The sequence below is a fragment of the Odocoileus virginianus genome, chromosome 6 (assembly GCF_023699985.2).
Source record: "Odocoileus virginianus isolate 20LAN1187 ecotype Illinois chromosome 6, Ovbor_1.2, whole genome shotgun sequence".
Taxonomy (NCBI): Eukaryota; Metazoa; Chordata; class Mammalia; order Artiodactyla; family Cervidae; genus Odocoileus; species Odocoileus virginianus.
This window is the reverse complement of record NC_069679.1, coordinates 35,364,985-35,382,063: the sequence shown is the minus strand read 5'-3', so window position 1 is coordinate 35,382,063 and position 17,079 is coordinate 35,364,985. Positions and strand designations below refer to the sequence as shown.

At 37.7% G+C, this 17,079-nt stretch overlaps 1 protein-coding gene across 12 annotated transcripts in view; it reads right to left on the bottom strand.

Annotated features, from left to right (window-relative positions):
- The window catches only part of HERC1 (HECT and RLD domain containing E3 ubiquitin protein ligase family member 1), a 206,459-nt gene that overhangs the window by 150,231 nt on the left and 39,149 nt on the right, over positions 1-17,079 (bottom strand). For all 12 annotated transcript variants that reach the window (XM_070469147.1, XM_070469145.1, XM_070469153.1 and 9 more), the window contains one exon: positions 7,129-8,084. In XM_070469147.1, coding sequence (XP_070325248.1) covers positions 7,129-8,058 — 930 coding nt within the window. In that variant the 5' untranslated portion in view covers positions 8,059-8,084. The remainder of the gene's footprint in view (positions 1-7,128; positions 8,085-17,079) is intronic.

The window sequence follows — 17,079 nt, the reverse complement described above, 5'->3', positions numbered from 1 at the left end:
ACCTTACAGGCATCTCAAATAAACATATTCAAAACTAAATTCCCTATCTAACATTTCCCCACATTCACCCAAACCAGTTCCTCCTATGCAACTCCTCCACAAAATGACCCAATGGTTATGACCAGAAATCACTCTTTTACTGAAAACTCATAAATCAGAGTGAACTTGACCTCCACTGTTCCCTTAAATTCCTATATTCTTAAATCTTTACATCACAAATATCAAGTTCCTTCTCTGATTTATTAATCTTATAATTGTAAAATTTTCACTGGTGTCTTTATTTCAAAAGCTATTGTTTATAAAAATACATTCTACATGATCACCTGGTAAATATACCATAGAAAAGTATATCCTCTACCGTAGAAGGGATTTGGGCCTACGTGCTCTGTAAGATCCCATTCAACTCCAGGATTATATGATTTTATCAATTTAAGGTATTTTAAATAACATGATTCCTAGGTAATGAAAGAAATGATACTGGCTATTTAATTTACTGCCAGGTCATCAGGTGCTAAGCTACTGCTACCAATTTTTCCTCTTAATCCCTTACAGTGGTACTTCTGGAATTTTAATGTAAACATGAATTATCCGGAAATTGTTAAAATGCAGATTCCAATTCAGTAAATATAGGTGGGGGCCTTAGATTCCGCATTTCTAACAAGCTTCCAGTGACACCAGTGCTGCTGTCTGAGGCTCACATTTCAAATAGTAAGGCTTTAGAGAGCCACTTGCAGGTCTCAGAGTCAAATCAGAAGTTGACTGTTCAAAATTACCTACACATAAGGTGTGGCTATACCAGAAAATACTATAAGGTAGAGCCTCTCCAAATTCCATAATTAGCAGTATAAAACCTCTGGGAAAAACACAATTGAAATCTGTGATTTCATTCTTTAAAGGTCATCTCTACTGATCACTAAACCAAAAGCAGATGAGAAACAACAGCTTACTATATACCTTCTTGGGAGCTGGTATCAGGACTATAATAATTGGTTTTCTTATGCCTGTTTACAGTATAAAGGAAAACACTGAAAACAGCATAAGGTTTTCAGTAAGCATAAGGTTTTCAGTAACAGACCTGTGTTTAAATCCATGCTTCATCACTTATGGGCAATGTGACTTAAGGATTAGTTTCCTTATCCTTTGACAGGAATAACGCCTCTTTTATTTAGGGCTGTTGGGGATAACAACTGAAATTATGCATAAAACATCTTTAGAACAGTTCTTAATACATAGAAAGAACTCAAAACTAGAAGCAGTAATTGTCATTATTTTGTATGATGTACACAGAGAAAGAAAACACAAGAAGTCTTTAATATATTTTTGCACCAAACCAATTTTTTAAATAATTCTTCAAATCTGTCTGCAGTGACTGTCGTTGATTTCTGTTCTCCCCAAAAAATCAGTATTAACTGTGAGACTAATCCCTCCCCAGTCAATTAGGATTAAAGACATCTCTAAAACCCATTTTGTATAGAATTCTTAATGTGTTTTGTAAATATACTGCGTAACAGAAAAAGAGGGCTACATCTAGGCATTTTTCATTTTGGAAAATAAAGCATAAGTGTGTAACAATTTACACACTGCTAACAGGAAGTTCAAAGGTCTAAAGATACAGGGGAAATTAAGATAACAAAAATATGTGGTTTTACAGGTCTTCATTAAATTCCCTTTCTCTTATTTACCTACCATCATAATATCTTTTCATTTTTTCCCCACCTATCTTTTTATTAATAAGATAATCAGACAAGAACATTAAGACTTGATGGACTACATTTCCTTATGTTCTTGCTATCTGGTTTTATTCTTCTTCCAATTGTTTCAGTGACTCCCCACTGCCTACAGAATTAAGCTCAAAACCCCACAGCCTGGGATACGTGGCCCCACCTAGCTTGTCAGCCTTAGCTCATCCCATTCCACCTTGAACATCCAGAAACCTGCTCTCCCACACCTCCATCACTCTGTGAACACTAAACCTCTCACCTGAAGACTTTTTCAGCTCTCCCACTCACAAACCTCATGTTTGCAAGCAAACTCTTACTTTTCAACTAAACTTAGGCACCCTTCATTTTCAGCCCCTTCCCCTCTAGCCTTCCTCCTATTGAGAGAGTCATTTCCTAGGCAGGTTGATAAGAAGTCTAGGGGTCCCCAAGTAGAGAGAGGTCTGGGATATTCAAGGAGGAACAAAGGACAAACTTTTTTACTTTTTTTCCTCTACATTCCTTAGGATTATATAACAATAACGTATCCTGCCTGAGGACAGTCTTTGGATTAAACCCTCTGGCTAATTCTGTTATCTTAAAACATAAATTATGGGAGTAGGTCTGGTCTTTACAAGGATGTATCCTGCCTGAGGACAATCTTTGGATTAAAACTTCTGGCGACTCTGTTATCTTAAAATGTAAATTATGGGAGTGGGTCTGGTGAGGTCTTTGCAGCCTCCAGACATTCTGTGGATTCACTGGAGAGTATATAACTCCATTGCTAATACTAGCAAAGGGGTACTCTTTTGCCCCCTTCTGATGCCTATGTCAGAAGCTTTCTCTATCTCCTTTACACTTTAATAAACTTTATTACACAAAAGCTCTGAGCGATCCAGCCTCGTCTCTGGCCCCGGAATGAATTTATCTCCTCCGGAGGCCAAGAATCCCGTGTCTCATCGTTCAGCAACAACCTTTCACTATGTCCCATGACCTTGTCCCTATGCAGACCTCTACTACAGTCCAATACCATTAACATTAAATGTCTATGCATCTCTCGTTCTTTAAACGGTAAGCTAGATAAAGGTATGGATGCTACAAAGCTTATTCATCTTTTCAACCCAGAGCCTAGCAATATCTGGCACACAGTAAATACCTAGTGGTATCAAATGCCAAAGATGTCTTTATTGCTGTTTATATTTTTAGTTTATTTTTTTTAGGATGTGGGGATATACAGTGACATTATTTCCCCACTCTTTATTTAAATATAAGTTAATGATTATCTTGCAAGTTTGCACTCAAACCTCTGAATTACTGCATGAGTGGGTAGTAGAGGTAAATCACACATGTAAATACAATTTAAGGATGAACTCTTTTTTTTTTTTTTAAAGGCCTTATACCAGTTTCCCAATGACTTAGCAAGTAAACAATTCGCCAGCAAAGCAGAAGACACAAGAGATGCTGGTTTGATCCCTGGGTGGGGAAGGTACCCTGGAGAATCCATTCCAGTATTCTTGCCTGAAAAATCCCATGGACAGAAGAAACTGGTGGGCTACAGTCCAAAGGGTCCCAAAGAGTTGGACACAACTGAGTGACTAAGCATACCAGGCACTCAATTGATGGTTGTGTGTCTCTCCCTCTAACTTCTATTAATAGCTTGGGGATAAGTTTTACCTCAGCTGCTCATGAGGAGAAAATCTTAAGAGAGTGAGAATCAGGTCAGGATGGGGTCCAGTGCACCAGGAGAGGCTCGATACTTTATGAGTTCTCTACCAACAACAACAACTGATAACACTGTAAAGTGTAAGAAATATGAATTCTGGAGACCAAGAGCATCAGATCCTATCACTCACTGTGTAAGAAAGAATAATAAATACCAAGTTCAAGTTAATAACCATCTCTTTTCCCTAAAATCTATCCGAAATTTAATTAAATTCAATCTAACATAGGCCTGTGGTGACTCCCGGAGGGCCAAACTAAATCACACAAACATGCAAAATTCTTCCCCAGAATGTACCTAGAATTCTGACAAAAGCTATCTGGAGTATTCTAGCCCCAACAGAAAGTTATAACATAAGGGTACAGCCTAGGAGGGGAAGAAAGGAGGCCCTTTCTGCCTAGGTGAATACAACATTCTGTACAGAAATGAAAGAAGTCAAGTGGAGAGAAAATTGGAAATCCAGCAATAAAATAAGTTTATTGTATTTTATATCTGCTTTAAGGTAGGCCTTCATGGGGGAAAAAGTCAGTCAATTTAACATAGATAGTATAAAAGCTGCATATAGTAGTCAGAGAAAAACACGGGCTTTGCCGACAGACTAGGGGTTGTAGGAATTGGTTAACACAGTGCCTGGCCTATCCGTGCTTAATTAGGAGTACACCTGTACTTTGAGTTCTTTTGACAAATAGGTGTGTAACTTTGGATAAACGCCACAATTTCTTCATCCTTAAGATAACAGTAAATAGTATCTTCTTTACAGATTAACAAGATAATTGAATGAGACGCTGCTTGTAAAAAGCACCTGGTAGATAGCAGGCAATCAACAAAGGTTAGAGCTCTTCTTCCCTTATGCCAGGTACTGGGAAGCAGTAAGTAAAAATCCAAAAAAATGAATGGAATAGTATACTATACATTAATTAAATGAATATTGAAGTTCATTATATAGGTAGTAAGTATATTTAGTATGAAGATTTCTTAAGCTTATAGAGCCAATTTAAACTCACAACCAAATATGCATACAAACATTTCCAACATGCTAAAAGACAACAAAACTCAACAGATACAGAGAAAAGCAATTTACTTTCTTTGGGCATCCTCTTCCCACTAAGGAGCAATACTGCAGGATAAGGTTTAGAGGGTAAGATGGGGAAAACACCTCTGACTCAGGGTATTTAGAATTTTGGTTAAAAAGGAAATACACCAGGGGCAAGCATACAATCATATAAGTTGATTGTGCAATAATTAACATCTTTTCTTTATGACAAAGGCAATGGAAAATAAATGGGACTGTAAAATGAAGAATTGAGTAACTCCTCACAGAAATATTAACACGTGACCAAGAGGAGATACATTATTTTAGGTCATCAAATGGCATCACATATTTGAAAATGGTGTAAATTTAGAAAACGTTACCAGAAAGTATTAAGAATTGCAAAATAAAATGAGAAACACAGATATGCAATACATGTTTAAATATTCAATAAGAAACCACAAGAGGCCTAAATGCCTTTCACTGCTGTTACCTCAAATCTTTCTTACTCAGATCACTGCATCTCTGGCTCTAAGTCTCTACCTTGGATAAAGATCATAGGGCCTTTCCAATATTCTAGATTCGGAGCAAAGCACCACATGCTTTCCTGTGTACATTTTATTCAACATTAAGAAATTCAAATTTTCATAGATATAATCTAGAGTCTCCAAGTACTTACTTACAATAAAATTATTTGTAAAAAAATGACCCAATATTTACTATTCAGTTCACAAACACAAAACATAAGTAGGTGAAAATTTAAATACCCTGGTTTAAAAGTAAATTCAATGTAATTGTTTTTTATGAAACATTCCTGTCAATCCAAGAGCTCTCCACCTTTGGCAGGAGGGAAGACATGAAATATACACACATAATTTATAAATCATATTCTTATAAACTAAATTTGTTAAATGATATATGATATCTGTGATAAAGGACACCAAAAATGCTGATCAATGTCACCCAACTGAGAAGATCCCTAAGAATCCACCATCTGGTTTTGTGCGTGCGTCCCCTCGGACACTTTCTACAAGGTCCACTGCAAATCAGTCTTCCCGGAAAGTGGTCAAAAATACATCTGGAAAAGCTAGTTAACCACGTGACCTAGTACCTTGTGGAATTGTATGGGATGCTACCTGATGAAGCAGGCATCTCTAACCATGCAGAGCAGACAGGCTGTTCCTTTGACACAAATATCACAGGCTTCAGGGTTAAGACTGCTGTTATTCTGTCCTTGCTTTGGCACAAAAGCACACTGAGGATTGTTTGTTTTGTTTTGTTTTTTTGTTTTTTTATTGCAGGTTTGCCTATAGGTAGATTAGATTAATTATTACTATGTAATGCAAGTACAATTGAGGGAAAGCTTAGCTAGATATATTTTTTAAAAAAGGTGCTGCCTTTTTGAATTTCTAAGAAAACGCCTGTCAATCATGATAGAACAGTTTTCCTCATACCAGTGAGAGGAAGAGACTTTCACTTTCAAGTGGAATGGCTGTCACTATCAAGATCAGCTCGTGGAAGGAGTAAAGAAAATATCTCAAAATGAGACAACTGAAAGTTTTTTTAAAAAATAACTTCAGTTTTCGTGCTCTTGCAAGACTATACAAAACTATTTTAAGAAAGCAGTGATATCACTTGACTTCAGTGCCCTCACTGTAGAATTTAAAAACCTTACTGTTGATTGCCCATGGTGGACTTGATGGAAAATAAATATCTTACATTATGCTTTACAAAAAAAAAAAAAAAAAAATGAAATTAAGTCAATTTATGAGTGTTTTGATCTTTATATTCCAAATTCGTATTCTTATTTCAAACTTTTATTCTGTTTTCAAAAAGCATTAAATTTCAATTTCAGAAATTCTTGAAATTGATCATACTGCACTACATTTTACTCTTTATTCTTTAATATGGTATCCAAAGTTAGTTCCTTTATGATAATCAAGTAATTAAATTCCTTCATGAACAAGAACATATTCATTACAGATCTAGGACGCTCAGTTCATCACTCCCCTCCATTCAGGTCTCTGCTCAAATGTCACAATTCAGCGACATTCTTGACCACATTAACTAAAATATCACATCTATCCCCTCCCCAATCTCTGCTTGAATCCATCATTTTGCATTCCCTTTCCCTCCCTTATTTTAATTCTTAGAACTTCACACTACCTGAAATTTATATGTATTGTCTGATTGCCCCACCAGGCTGTGAGATCCATGAAACTACATTTTTCTCTGCTGTATCCCTAGGGCCTAGAATAATACTTAGCATATAGTAAATATTTAATAAAAATTGAGAAGCTTGAAATTAGCAATTTTTTGGTCAAAAAAAGATCTCCATACTCACCAGCCAAGGCCCCTCATTTTACATTTGAGTTCGCTAAAACACAGTGAAGTTAGATGAATTTCTCAAGTTTGCATAGGAAGCCATAAAACTTAAACTACAATCCTGACTCCTGATTCAGAAGTCTTAACATAATACCAACTAGTTTGTCCTTAAATTACATATTCACATCAACACATATAAAGTTCTTCACTCCAAGTATGTAAAATATTTAACTAGCCTAACATCACCAGGAGAATTCTCAAATCGTTCACTGTTACCACCAATTCATTAAAAGCTGAGTTGACCTTTTCCAAAATTGTTAGATAAGAATTTTAAAGCTGAGATTTATAATACATACCAAAGAACGCCTCATCTGCATTAATATAGTCATAAAGCAGTCAAAGCTGATCATTCCTTCTTGGCTTGACGGTAGTTTGTTTTTCTCCATGGAATTTACAACTGCTGAAGCCCCCAATGCCATTTCTATCCATTCAAGGAGATACCGCAAAGAACCTCGCTGAGCTGCTAAACCAAGCAACAACTCAGAAGCTAATCTACGACCTAAAGTGTCTGCTCCAGAATTGGGAATAGTTACTCCTTTAAGAAAGGTTGTTACTTGTGATAAGCAATCCAAGCCCATAGGTGGAATCTTGCTTTCATTTGCTAAAGATAATGGTGGCAAAGAGCTCACAACTTCAATTGCAGTATGAATAACGTCATTGCAAAGACTGAGACCAGGTCCCGACACAGGCATCATCCAACTTTGTCTCAGAAGTGCAAATAATAAACTTAGACCAGTTCGAACACCCATTTCTATAAGTGCATCAGTGCTTGATCGAGGACGTTCACTAACAGAATGGACATCTGCTGAACCAGAGCTGCTCTCCGGAGAATGCTGCTGCTGTTTCACTTTGCCTTTGTCGTGGTATTTATTAGAAAGTGCATAGAAGACACGCTGGAGTACAAGCAATCGTTTTCGAAGTGCCCCAGCAAATGGGGAATCTGAACATACCATCTTTGCAAGTGCTAGCTGACTGCTAAGAAGGGCATCCAAATAGTGGTCCTGTTCATCACTTGAAAGAGATTCACGTTCAAAGTCTGGCAGCTGGGGTCCTTTGAGGCACAAAACTTGTTGAGGCAAAGGTACTACTTCCTTATTGCTGACCAGTTTAGAATATAAAACAGCAACCCCCTCTCTTGTAGCAATAGATTCACTGTCCTCTGTAATCCAGGAGCTGTTGAGGTGTTCAAGCCATTTCAGTTTCACTGGTGGAACCATAGTTGCCATACTGATTTACTCTTCAGCCATTAGTTCTATAAAGAGAGAAGAAAAAGCAATGAAAAACCTATGAAGATACTTCAGAAAATGTTTCTTAACTTTCATCATATATTACAATTAGTAATCTCAAACTGATGAAGCACAAAGTCTGGACTTTAGTTAACAGTTATGTACCAATGTTAGTATTTTAGCTTCAATAAATGTACCATGGTTATTTAAGATGTCAATATTAGGGAGAAACGGGTGAAGGTCATATGAGAACTCTGTACTATCTCTGCAACTTTAATGTAAATCTAAAATTATCACAAACTAAAAGGTTTATTTTAAAAATCAGTGATTTATGTACCTTTTCTCTTTGGGTTCTGGTCCCACTATCAGTGTAACAGTGGGTTCTACATGAAGATGGACCCCAGATTTGTATCTCCTGGCCTCTCCTCTGAATTCCAAACTTATAAATGTAATTGTCCACTTGACCTCTCCACATATAGACACCTAACAGGCATCTCAAATTAAACAAATTCAAAACTGAATTCCCAATCCAACATTTCCCCCACACCCACCCAAACCTATTCCTCTTGTGGAATTCCTCATTTCAATAAATGGCAACCCTATCCTTCCATTTCCTCTGGCTAAAAAACTTTGGGAGCCATCATTGACTGCTCCCTCTTATACTCCAAATTCAATTAGTCAACTCTACTCTCAAAATATAGCAACAATCGAAATAGTTCTCACACCCTTCCGTTGCTAAAACTCCAGTCTAAGTCATCATCTCTTGGATCACTGAAGAAGCCTTCTTACTGGTCTCCCTGACTGTACAGAGAAACCAGAGTGACTCCAAAACAGCAAGAATTTTATATATTTTGTTTATTGCTGTATTCTGGCATATGGTAAGTGCTCAGTAAGTATTTGTTGACAAAAAACACTTAAAAACTAAGTTTGCTGGGATAAAATATTCACAAGACATATATCCTACAAAGGACTATCATCCAAGACACAATTAAGGACTCCTACAATTCAATAATAAAAAGACAACCTAATTTTTAAAATTGTCAAAGAGGATGTGAACAGAACTACACCAAAGATATGTGAATGGCCAAAATGCATAAGTGCTCAACATCATTATTCATCAGAAAAATGCCAGTTAAAAACATAGAGATACTAATACACATCCACAAGGATTAAAATTAATAAGGCTGACAGAATCAAAGGTTAGCACGGATGCAGAACAATCAGAACTCTCACAAACCATTTGTGAAAATGTAAAATCTGAACAGCCACCTTAGAAAGACGTCTAGTAATTTCTTATAAAACTAATCATGCATGAGTATGTGCTAAGCTGCTTTAGTCATATCTCTTTGCAACCCCATGGACTGTAGCCTACCAGGCTCCTCTGTCCATGGAATTCTCCAGGCAAGAATACTGGAGTGGGCTGCCATGCGCTCCTCCATGGGATCTTCCAACCCAGGGATCAAACCCACGTCTCTTAAGTCTCCTGCATTGGGAGGCGGGTTGTTTACCATTAGTGCCACCTGGGAAGCCTCCAAAACTAAACATGTATTATTAGTTTGTTGATAACCCAACAATTTCTCTCCTACAAATTGACCCAGAAGAAAACACAACCATGACCCAGAAGAAAACACAACCATAAGAAGATTCAATGCTAAATGACAGCTGCCTCTAGAAGGCAAGGGCATGAATAGACTGGGAAGGGCATGAGGTAACTTCCTAAGGTGATGGCAATATTGGATTACAAAGCTTTACGCATTTGTAAAAACACAGTGAACATATATTTAATATTTTACATTTCACTGCATGTAAATTTTACCTTAATCAATACTGAACTCCAGTTGATATAAATATATTATGGAGTTGATATACATATATTAAAAAAGCATATATTTGGAGGAAATATACTGATGTGAGTAATCTTGAAATAAATCAAATTATAAGATGCATTGATGGGTATGTGTAAACATAAATATATGTATATATATACACATACACACATACATATGGATAAGCTATATGACAAAACAAGTATAATAAAGTATTAATGAAAGAACCTCAGTGTTGAGTATATATGCCTATTCATTTTTAAGTCTTTCAACTTTGCTGTATGTTTGAAAATTTTCATCATAAAACGTTGCAAGGGAGTGGAGACTAACTCCCGCTTTTCAAGCAAGTCCCCAGGACGGTAGTCATGAGAATGGTAGAGAAAGATCCTCATATACTGAGGAGTATTTTATTTTCAAGATATAGATAGATCTTAAAGAAAGAGCTCCAGTGATAGATAAGCCAGGCTAATTAAAAGGAGTTTCCTGTTTCTAAACACATCCTGTCAAATTCTAAATATAAAATCTAATGGTACTTCCCTTTTCAAGTTTATAATTACTATGCTTTATTTATCTTCACTAGATACTTGGAAAGTATATACTTAGGAGAGGGAAAATAAAACCATAAGCCTCCTTCCACTTTATTCAGCAAAGTATTAACCTAAACACTGTGCAGAGGATATAAAAGTACCTTATTTACCTCCATCCCTGTGAGCCACAGGTAATTTTTCTCTTTTTAATTTTGCTAGTTTGATTGCTATAAAGGACTATGTCACTGCTCTAATTTGAATCTCCCAGATCACTAACATCTGGGAAATGCTTATTCGTGTCCTTCTAGTCACATATTTTTCTACTGGTTATTTTTCCTGTCAATTTGTAAAAAGTTTTTGCATTTGCATTGTTTTCAACACTGCAAATATTTCTTCTAAATCCACCTTTTGCATATACACACATCTTTTCTTCTATAGCTCCTGCTTTCCATTCTTGGTTAAAGGAGTATCCCAACATCACCATGCTCTTACACATGACTTATAGATTTTCCAGATATTCACCTGGATTTTCTTGAGGTCTATTTTTATGTTTTTACACATGAGTCTTTACATAAATTTTACATTCATCTGGCATTTTAATAAGCTCTATATGGTTTAAAATTGGATTCCAATTTTATTGTTTCCATGTAGATGGCTAATTATGCCACTACCATTTATGAAGTAATCCAGGACTTGCAAAACAGCTGAGGACAGTGGCATGACATAATTATCTCCCCAAATTTCTTCCCAAACAGTAAGGAAAAACTAAATTCTACACAAAACTACACCTACAGCATAATTTGAAGATATATTATGACAAAATTGCAAATTAACTGTAAAAAAAAGAAACAGTGTCAATCCCAATGCACATACTCTCACCTCAAAACAGCCACAAGGCTTTGGGCAAGCAAAAGCAGACTACGAAAATCTGTAGAAGACAGAGAAGAGCAATGATAGCGAAGGAGCCTAAAAGATGATCTTGGAATGACTGCCAGAAAGATTAAATCCACACTAAATCTGAAAACACAGAACAAGTGTCCAGAACACAAACTACAAGAAAGAAATTTCAAAGTACATTTAAAGGGTCAGGAATGATTTAAAGAAGCAGGTACAATTTTAAATGACAGGTATGATTTATGTGAGTAATCCTTGAAATGCAGAGAGGAGAAAAAAGACAAAAAAGATGAAAGAAGATTTCTTTGGCAACTGGATGGTAAAGGGTAAAAGAAAAAAAGTAGGAGTGAATATTTAGGGTTCTGCAAGACAAAAGAGAACCATAAAACTGGAGATATAACAAAGCTTCCTCTCAAGCAAAAGAAACAAATGACATACACACACACACAAATTCTTCAAAGTACTTGGACTTTGCTGTATAGACAGAAGAGGGTTCCATTCAGCAATAGTGTTGCAGACATAGAGAACAGACTTGTGGACACGGTGGGAGAAGGAGATGGTGGGATAAATGAGAGAGTAGCACTGAAACATAAACATTACCATATGTAAGAAACAGATAAGCTAGTGGGAAGCTGCTGTATAACACAGGGAGCTCAATCCTGTGCTCTGTGACAACTCAAGAGGGTGGGATGGGGTGGGGGGCAGGACGGAGGTATTATGCATAAGAGGGAGAGGACATACGTATACTTACGGCTAATTCATGTTGTATGGCAGAAGCTAACACAACATTGCAAAGCAATTATTCTCTAATTAAAAATTTAAAAAGAGGGTGCCATTAAGTTAGGAATATTATTTTCTTAAAAGCCCAATACCGTAAAAATGAACAAGAAAAAAGTCCACAAAGAACTACTACAGAAAATCAGGAAAGTTCACATACATCAACTAAGGGAAAGCTTCCTGATAAAAAGAAAGCATAAAATAACAAAACTTAACAATTCAAACAAAACAACATATTTAAACATTTGAGGATATAAAAAATCTTGATTCAGAAATTAGAAAAATAAAATCAGAAAAAGACCACATAAATAAATAAAAGTTTTTGAAAAGGTAAGGGACAAGGAGAGAAGGCTGAGTGCTGAAGAATTGATGGTTTCGAACTGCAGTGCTGGAGAAGACTCTTGAGAGTCCTTTGGACAACAAGGAGATCAAACCAGTCAATCCTAAAGGAAATCAACTGTGAATATTCATTGGAAGGACTGATGCTGTAGCTCCAATACCCTGGCCACTTGATACGAGTGAGCCGACTCATTTGAAGACACTAAAGCTGGGAAAGATTGAAGGCAGGAGGAGAAGGGGACAACAGAGAATTAGATGGTTGGATGGCATCACCGACTCAATTAGTTTGACTGAATTCCGGGAGACGATGAAGGGCAGGGAAGCCTGGCGTGCTGCAGTTTATGGTGTCACAAAGAGTCGGACACAACTCAGCGACTGAACAACAAGAAAGAAATGGAAGAAAAAGACAAAATTCTTGGAAATGAAGAATGAATTATAAAGTGTCCAAGGAAGAGTAGACACCAATAATAAGTTAGCAAGGGCAAGGACAACTAAGGGGTACAGGTGGGGGAAACAACTATGAGAATTAAAATCTCTCTCTCTCTCACACACACACACACAAATTAGTGAAAGCAGTGGAAACAGAAGAGAAGCAAATAAGGGCAACTATTTGTACTACTGGACTATCTAAAAAAGCAAAACAAAACAAACAAAAAAACAACTGATTTTAAAGCTACCAGCCAAGAAAACTTGCCAGAAATAGAAAAAATATCTGAATCAATACAATAAGGGCTCACAGATACCTAGGAAATTAACCAAGAACAATCAACTCTAATACTTTGGCCTTGTAAAATTGAAAGATGTAGGTAAAATCCTCAAGACCTCCAGGCAAAAAGATCAAATTAAAACTTAAAAAGGTGAAACAATCACACTGGCATTGGACATTTTTAAATCAATCAAATAAATAGCATTTCAACAGCTTTTATAAAGCAAAAACCATGGGGGTTACAAGGAAACAGAAACACAAATAATGGGAGACTTGAATATATCAATACCATTCCCTGTACAAGACGTATCAAGTGGACAAAATTATTTAAGGAAATAGAAAACCTAAACCAACAAAATAATTTTACTCTTTTTCCATTAACAGGATCTACTTCTGAATTCCCTATTTTGGTCTACTTGCCATTCTTACACCAACAGTGACTTGATTACAATGGCTTTATAAATGTTCTGATGGGGTAAAGCATGTCCCTAACCTCTAAGATTATTGTATTCAATTACATGCTACCTCTCTCCAGAGCACATTCTAATTTGAACTTCATTAAATATATTTTCATGATAATTTGTCCACTCAAAAACATAATATGCCCTTCTATTTGATCCAATCTTATTTTACATTTTCTCCATATAGGTCCTATGCCTTTCTTGATAAAGTGTTTCTTAAGTATTTTTGATTTTGTGCTTGTATGAATGGAATTTTCCAATTTCCTTCTCTGGATTATTATTGCTATCCAGTGATACTCTTATACTTTTCCAAATTATGCAAGGACAGAGATGAATCTAAAAAGAAATGCAAAACATACAACAAAGGGACAAAAAAATGAACAAAGCAAAAATGTGTTAAAAGATAAAACAGAAAAAAGGTCTGCAGTAAGACTAAGCATATCTACTACATCATTATCAGCAAAACCCATCTATTTAAACCAAAGACATGGGACTTTTCAACATGGCGGAGGAGTAAGATGGAAAGACCATGTTCCTCCCCGAAACACATCAAATTTACATCTGCATGTGAAACAACTCCTACAGAACGCTGGCAGCAGACCACTGGTTTCCAAAAAGGCAAGCCAGGCAGGGCAAAAAATAAAGATAAGGAAGAGACAAAGGATTTTGAGACAGGGACTTGCACCCCAGGGACAGAGTTGTGAAGGAGAAAAAGTCTCCACATTCTCATGGGAACCCTCTCATGGGCGGGGGGCGGGGGGGGCGGGGGGCGGGGGGGGCGGGCGGGGGGGCGGGGGGGCGGGGGGGCCGGGCGGGGGGGCCGGGGGGGGGGGCGGGGCGGGCGGCGGGGCGGGGAGCTTCAGAATCTCAGAGAGGAGCACAGCAACAAGTGCTTGGGAAGCAAAATGGAAAGAATTCATCACAGAGGTCGATGTAAAACAGTACTTCCCAGTACGCCCACGGAAGTGAATGGAGACTGGGTGCTGAGGTTCAGGCTTCAGGGGTTGGACCCCAGGGAGAGGACCCGGGTTGACTGCCATGAACATACACTGAGGGAGCTAATACAACACAGCTGAGAGAGTCCAAGGAAAAGCCTGTGCCTCCCAGAGGCAAGAGATCGTTGTCACGGGGACTCTCTGACTCCATGAGCTTACAGACCACAGTAACCCGCCTTAGTGAATATCACAAGTGGGATAAGTAGCGGCAGTGAACCACACAACCCCAGAGGTAGATACAGTTACTTCCCAGGTGGTGCAGTAGTAAAGAATCCGCCTGCCAATGTAGCAGGCACAAGAGAGGCAGGTTCAGTCCCTGGGTGAAGATCACCTACAGTAGGATATAGCAACCCGCTCCAGTATTCTTCCCTGGAAATTCCATGGTCAGAGGAGCCTGACAGGGTACAGCCCATGGGGTCACAAAGAGTCAGACATGACTGAACAACTAAGTGCACACACACACACAGGTATATAGGCCCAGCCACCACCAAAGCTGGTACAAGTGCCAAAGTTAGAACTAGAGACAACAACAATGTACAATCCCAGAGGGGGCAACCCAAGCCAACTGGTCACCACCAAAGCCAGGGCAGGTGCCTGAGCCAGGAGACAAAATACCATCCACTGCGGCCCAGACCACAAAGATAGCATCTGCCACCAAGCTGTGAGAAAATACAGGTTACTTACTGCCCACACCATTGCAGGAGCCTATACAGCTCAGCTCTGCGGAGGGACACATGACCCAGGGCCAATTCCCACGGGAGAGCACACAGAACTGCCTGACTGTAGCAACTCCCCACAGGCCTCAGCTGCAGAGATAAACCCACACACCCATGGGCACCTTACCTTTGACAAAGGAGGCAAGAAAATACAATGGAGAAAAGACAGCCTCTTCAATAACTGGTGCTGAGAAACTGGACAGCTATGTGTAAAAGAACTGAACTACCACCATACACAAAAAAATAAACTCAAAATGGATTAAACACTTAAATGTAAGGCCACAAACTATAAAGCTCTTAAAGGAAAACATAGGCAGTACATTCTGTGACATAAATCACAGCAAGATCCTCTTTGACTCACCTCCTAGAAGAATGGAAATAAAAACAAAAATAAACAAATGGAACCTAATTAAACTTAAAAGTTTTTCAGAACAAAGGAAACAATAAACAAGATTAAGAGACAACCCTCAGGAGAAAATAAATGCAATAGAAACAACTGACAAAGAATTAACCTCTAAAAAATTATATATATAAGCAGTTCATACAGCTCATATTAGAAAAACAAACATTCCAATCAAAAAAGGGGCAGAAGACCTAATGGACATTTCTCCAAAAACATACAGATGGCCAACAAACATGTGAAAAGATGCTCAACATCGCCCATTATTAAAGAAATGCAAATCAAAACTACAATGAGGTATCACCTCACACCAGTCAGAATGGCCATCATCAAAAAATCTATAAACAATAAATGCTGGAGAGGATGTGGAGAAAATGAAACCCTCCTACACTGTTGGTAGAAATGTAAACTGATGCATCCATTATGGACAACAGTATGGAAATTCTTCAAAAAAACTAGAAAATAAATCTACCATATGACCCAGCAATCCCACTACTGGGCATATACCCTGAGAAAGCCACAATTCTAAAGGACATGTGTATCCCAATGTTCACTGCAGCATTATTTACAACAGCCAAGAAATGGAAGCAACCTACATGTCCAGATGTCTACAGACGAATGGATAAAGATGTGGTACATAATACAATGGAATACTACTCAGCCATAAAAAAGAAAGGAATTTGAGTCCATTCCCATGAGCTGGATGAATCTAGAGCTGGTTATACAGAGTGAAGTAAGTCAAAGAGAAAAATAAATACTGTATGTTAATGCATACATATGGAATCTAGAAAAATAGTGCTGGTGAACCTCTCTGCAGGGCAAGAATGGAGACGCAGACACAGAGAACAGTCTTGTGGACACAGCAGGGGAAGGAGAGAGTGGGACAAATGGAGAAAGCAGCATCGACATATATACACTATCATGTGTAAAATACACAGCTAGTGATAAGTTGCTACATAAGACAGGGAGCCCGCCAGCAGGTGATCTGTGATGACCTGAGGAGCGGGCTTGTAGGGGGAGGGAGAGGGAGGCTCAGGGGGGAAGGGATGCACGTATGGTTGATTCACACTGTTGTACAGCAGAAGCCAACACAACATTGTGCAGTTTTCCTTCAATTAAAAAATAAATTTAAAAAGTACTTTAAAAAGACAAAGACTGATACCAAAAAAAAAAAAATCTATATGCTATCTAAACAAGATACAGGCACATTATTTATAATCTCTGTTATAAATTAAGCATACATAACAGTAAGATCTAGTAAGTAAAACTTATTTAAAATATATACGCTATCCATGAGAGAGAGATGTAAAACAAAACAATGTATAAAGCTTAAAGATAAAATGTAAGGTAATAATTTAACAAACAAATTCAACACCCTCC